This window comes from Schistocerca cancellata, chromosome 1 (assembly GCF_023864275.1).
Source record: "Schistocerca cancellata isolate TAMUIC-IGC-003103 chromosome 1, iqSchCanc2.1, whole genome shotgun sequence".
NCBI classification, from domain to species: Eukaryota; Metazoa; Arthropoda; class Insecta; order Orthoptera; family Acrididae; genus Schistocerca; species Schistocerca cancellata.
The window spans coordinates 1169202257-1169208256 of NC_064626.1; the positions used below are offsets into that span (position 1 = coordinate 1169202257).

Below are 6000 nucleotides of genomic sequence, written 5' to 3' on the forward strand. Positions count from 1 at the left end.
TACACCCTCCACTGCTAGTGCTGCCACATGCCGTCTGTGAGTGGTTAGTGCACGTCGACGTCGGACATAACATTTGTGTGACTGGATAGTGTAATATGTGATGCGCATTTTTGACTCTGCTCGTGTTGGACTGAAACAGTAGTTCTAATCTTTTTTTTTATTTTTTTATTTTTGGTGAGGAAAATCCAATGCCTCTTGTATGTGACACCAGTTCCTCACTCAAACACGCCTCTCCAGTGCACTTGCAACCTCTGATGATAAATTTTGTGTGCAGCCTGATGCACTTTGTGCAGTCCGTCAGAATTTTCTACGTTGTACTGCATGTGGTGGTAGCCATATTGAACACGTTCTGTAATGTAAAACACTGTTAAATAAACAGTACAGTACTTCAATGAACTCATGGTGCTTGTGTATTAATTATCCTTGTTGTTTTTGGCATTAAAAAGCTTTCTCTGGTTCCGAATTACTTTCAGTGCGATTACACTACTGGCCATTAAAGTTCCTACACCAAGAAGAAATGCAGATGATGAACGGGTATTCATTGGACAAATATCTTATACTAGAACTGACATGTGGTTACATTTTCACGCAATGTGGGTGCATAGATCCGGAGAAATCAGTACCCAGAACAACCACCTCTGGCCGTAATAACGGCCTTGATACGCCTGGTCATTGAGTCAAACAGAGCATGGATGGCGTGTACAGGTACAGCTGCCCATGCAGCTTCAACACGATACCACAGTTCATCAAGAGTAGTGACTGGCGTATTGTGACCAGCCAGTTGCTCGGCCACCATTGACCAGACGTTTTCAATTGGTGAGAGATCTGGAGAATGTGCTGGCCAGAGCAGCAGTCGAACATTTTCTGTATCCAGAAAGGCCCGTACATTCGGTAGTGCATTATTCTGCTGAAATGTAGGGGATCGAATGAAGGGTAGAGCCACGGGTCGCAACACATGTGAAATTTAACGTCCACTGTTCAAAGTGCCGTGAATGCGAACAAGAGGTGACCGAGACGTGTAACCAATGGCATCCCATACCATCACGCCGGGTGATACGCCAGTTTGGCAATGACGAATACACGCTTCCAATGTGCATTCACCGCAATGTCGCCAAACACGGATGCGACCATCATGATGCTGTAAACAGAACCCGGATTCACCCTAAAAAATTACGTTTTGCCATTCGTGCACCCAGGTCCGTCGTTGAGTAGACCATCGCAGGCGCTCCTGTTTGTGATGCAGCGTCAAGGGTAACCGCAACCATGGTCTCCGAGCTGATAGCCCATGCTGCTGCAAACGTCGTCTAACTGTTCGTGCAGATGGTTGTTGTCTTGCAAACGTCCCCATCTGTTGACTCAGGGATCGAGGCGTGGCTGCACGATCCGTTACAGCCATGTGGATAAGATGCTCGTCATCTCGACTGCTAGTGATACGAGGTCGTTGGGATCCAGCACGGCGTTCAGTGTTACCCTCCTGAACCCACCGATTCCATATTCTGCTAACAGTCATTGGATCTCGACCAACTTCAACAGGAATGTCGCGATACGATAGACCGCAATCGCGATAGGCTACAATCCGACCTTTATCAAAGTCAGAAACGTGATGGTACGGATTTCTCCTCCTTACACGAGCCATCACAACAACGTTTCATCAGGTAACGTCGGTCAACTGGTGTTTGTGTACGAGAAATCGGTTGGAAACTTTCCTCATGTCAGCATGTTGTGGGTGTCGCCACCGGGGCCAACCTTGTGTGAATTCTATGAAAAGCTAACCATTTGCATATCACAGTATCTTCTTCCTGTCGGTTAAATTTCGCGTCTGTAGCACGTCATCTTCGTGGTGTAGCAATTTTAATGGCCAGTAGTGCAGTTCCTGTTACAAACTGGTTGTACTTCGTCTCCTCTGTTAGATATTTAACTTTTGTTGGCAATCTTCTGAAACATGCTGTATACCTGTGCACTGCTCTAAGTTGGTTTCTGGTACTGATGACATCTGAGTAATAAATTAGAGATCTTTCTCCAATTCTCTGAATTTTTGCCTCAGAATACATTCATTCCTTCTGTATAAGTTTCTGTAATATCACTGTGAATGGAATCATTAGAAAATTGATAAGAAACTATCATCCAATTATGTCAAACATAAAAAGATTAACTCAATTTCAAAAAAATGAAATTCATTCGTAATTGTACATTATTACATACTAAAACCAATATTTCTACTAATATCTGTATGAAGTTGCATTACTGTCCAGAAAATACATAACGGTAGTGAATTTTAGAAGGAAACTGTTTAAACTCTGTGTTTCATTCCATGTCTTCAGCATTTCTTCGTCTTTTTGGACAGAAATCGAGCTTAAATGACACATGTGATGTGTATGAAAATGTTAAAGACCTGAAGTTATATTAAAATGTCTTAATACTCATTAACCATAACTAGGTTTTTGCTTGTTATATATTTTCACTCATCGGAGGAATGTATTTCAGTAAACACTACTGATTTATACTAAAGTAATTAGAAGGCTAACTACTTGAGAGTTAGATTTGCAACTTTTCTTTCCTACATGGCAGACAAAGATTTCGTAGCTTGTAAAATAGTATCAGAATGAGTTGGAGGCAATATCATGAATTTTATTTCAAAATTGCGTTTTAGCAGAGGTAAGCTCAAACTACATTCCAGAACGCATGCTATACAATTTTTTCATAGACCCGTAGTCTAAAATGACGATTGTACTCCGTGTGTTAATTAACGTTTTTATATTATTTATTTATTTATTTATTTTATTTATTTATTTATGCATTTATTTTACCTGGCAAGATTAGGGCCTTCAGGCCCTCTCTTACACCTAACCAGGCATACTCAGATTCAACAAATTTCAGTTTCTACAGAACATTAAGGACATATAACATGTTATACAGTATTAATGTTGCAGAAAAGATTAGAGATTATAAAAGTACTACAATGATAATTATAACAATCAAAAAGTAATTATAATAATCAAGAATAATAATAATAGTAATGACTATGTATAGGAAAGTGAACATATTTTTAACGATGTGAACTGCTATAGACACCCATCGCTGATACTTTTCACTAGAAAAAATGTGTATTCTGTTACGAATGGTCAGGTTATACACTACTGGAAATTGAAATAAGAACACCGTGAATTCATTGTCCCAGGAAGGGGAAACTTTATTGACACATTCCTGGGGTCAGATACATCACATGATCACACTGACAGAACCACAGGCACATAGACACAGGCAACAGAGCATGCACAATGTCGGCACTAGTACAGTGTATATCCACCTTTCGCAGCAATGCAGGCTGCTATTCTCCCATGGAGACGATCGTAGAGATGCTGGATGTAGCCCTGTGGAACGGCTTGCCATGCCATTTCCACCTGGCGCCTCAGTTGGACCAGCGTTCGTGCTGGACGTGCAGACCGCGTGAGACGACGCTTCATCCAGTCCCAAACATGCTCAATGGGGGACAGATCCGGAGATCTTGCTGGCCAGGGTAGTTGACTTACACCTTCTAGAGCACGTTGGGTGGCACGGGATACTTGCGGACGTGCATTGTCCTGTTGGAACAGCAAGTTCCCTTGCCGGTCTAGGAATGGTAGAACGATGGGTTCGATGATGGTTTGGATGTACCGTGCACTATTCAGTGTCCCCTCGACGATCACCAGTGGTGTACGGCCAGTGTAGGAGATCGCTCCCCACACCATGATGCCTCCATTCGTCCCTCCATTCACGCCTGTCGCGACACCACTGGAGGCGGGCTGCATGATGTTGGGGCGTGAGCGGAAGACGGCATAACGGTGTGCGGAACCGTAGCCCAGCTTCATGGAGACGGATGCGAATGGTCCTCGCCGATACCCCAGGAGCAACAGTGTCCCTAATTTGCTGGGAAGTGGCGGTGCGGTCCCCTACGGCACTGCGTAGGATCCTACGGTCTTGGCGTGCATCCGTGCGTCGCTGCGTTCCGGTCCCAGGTCGACGGGCACGTGCACCTTCCGCCGACCACTGGCGACAACATCGATGTACTGTGGAGACCTCACGCCCCACGTGTTGAGCAATTCGGCGGTACGTCCACCCGGCCTCCCGCATGCCCACTATACACCCTCGCTCAAAGTCCGTCAACTGCACATACGGTTCACGTCCACGCTGTCGCGGCATGCTACCAGTGTTAAAGACTGCGATGGAGCTCCGTATGCCACGGCAAACTGGCTGACACTGACGGCGGAGGTGCACAAATGCTGCGCAGCTAGCGCCATTCGACGGCCAACACCGCGGTTCCTGGTGTGTCCGCTGTGCCGTGCGTGTGATCATTGCTTGTACAGCCCTCTCGCAGTGTCCGGAGCAAGTATGGTGGGTCTGACACACCGGTGTCAATGTGTTCTTTTTTCCATTTCCAGGAGTGTAGCTTTCCATGATCTGTTTTCCTGCGCATACCACAGGTGACTTTATCCAGTGATCTTTGTAGGGTGATTCAGGGGGTCCTCTGCTCTACGAGGGAAAGATTGTGGGACTGGTGTCGTGGGGCTACGAGTGCGCTGCCCCTCCGTACCCCTCAGTCGGCACCCGTGTCTCCAGCTACGTGGACTGGATCATCGAGAACACCAACGGCACACTGGTGCCGCGCTAGCACCGTTGGATTTGTATTTGCTACATTTTTAAAATATTGATCAAAATTAATGTTATTACAATACCTTATCAATGTTAACATCTATATACAAGTGACAATAAAATTTTGTTTATCGGCGATCTTGTACTTAGTATGTAGCAGTGGATTAGTCTGACATTCTTTACATTAATGCTTGTCATTTAATGCTAATCTTATACAGCAAGGTCAAAACATGCAGTTCTGAGGGTCAGTCAGCAAATTTCAGGCATCACCTGGAAAAAAAGCTGTGACCATGAAACGTGGTGAAGGGGTCAGTCACCCAGAACATAATCACCGCTCACTACGACACGTTTTTCGTAACGATGGATGACGTGGCGGAGACCTTGACCGTAGATGTCTGCATTTGGGCTCTACAGGAAATTATTCCGCCTCGAAAACCAACTCCTGTCACTGTGGCTACACCTACCACACAACTATTTCTTCATCTGAGGAGTGAGGAAGAACTCACAGGGTGCCACTTCAGCAAAATACAGAGGCTCAGACGAAGTTTGATAGCCCAAAGAATCAGCATGTGTTTCTGTGTCCTGTGCACAATGAGCTGCGAAGATGTCGTCGAGCAAACAATGCTCTTAGACAACATTCCTTGATGCTTCGTCTTGACCGCCTCCCATAATGCGTTTGGGTGATTTCCATAGAATGGCCCTGTGATGGTTTTTGACCATAATGTTATAGCTCCGAACCATGATAGTCCAAAAACCCTGCCTGATGTTGATTGGGTCTCCTCTTTCCTCGACAGATATGAATCCACGTGTTTCACTGCTTGTTTTGCTGCTTTAGATCGGTATCATGTGGTACTCGCAGCACTCTTCCATTGTGATTATGCGACTGAAAAAAATGTCTTGATTGGCCTGACACAGCTGCAAAATTCCCGCTGCTGCCTCGGTTCGGCAGAATTTTAGAATCAGTGCGGGCAGTCACGGAACGATCCAGGTGGCCATAATTTTTTTCATGTTAAAAACATCTTGCAAGGTGTTGAAATCTGATTCTTCACTGACTTAACTAGTACCTCACTTAAGATAAGCCGGTCTTCGAGCAGCATGGGCGTCAATTTCTGATGCAATTGCTGGTTTTTCAGAGAGAGATGGTCTGTCAATTTCTTCTTGGTAATTCAGACTTGCTTGAACACGCCGAAAGCTTCTGCACCGCGTTGTCGACCAGAGGTCGCAGTGCCACACCAAAGTCGGCAACGCTCATCGATGCCACAAACATCAGCGAGGTGTCACTGCAATCCGCAGTGACAAATGGGAGAGGCTACAGACACTGCCTCTCTGTCTGAGATGCGGCACCCTCACACGGAGGTCAACATAGAGCCA

General features: G+C 45.3%; 1 protein-coding gene across 1 annotated transcript in view; it reads left to right on the forward strand.

The window, feature by feature from the left end:
- LOC126163322 (mite allergen Der f 3-like) overlaps positions 1-4734 on the forward strand; it is an 83812-nt gene extending 79078 nt beyond the window's left edge. Inside the window, exon 7 of the mRNA XM_049920168.1 lies at positions 4487-4734. Within this exon, the coding sequence (XP_049776125.1) occupies positions 4487-4648 (162 nt within the window). The 3' untranslated portion in view covers positions 4649-4734. The remainder of the gene's footprint in view (positions 1-4486) is intronic.
- The last annotated feature ends 1266 nt before the right edge of the window (positions 4735-6000 follow it).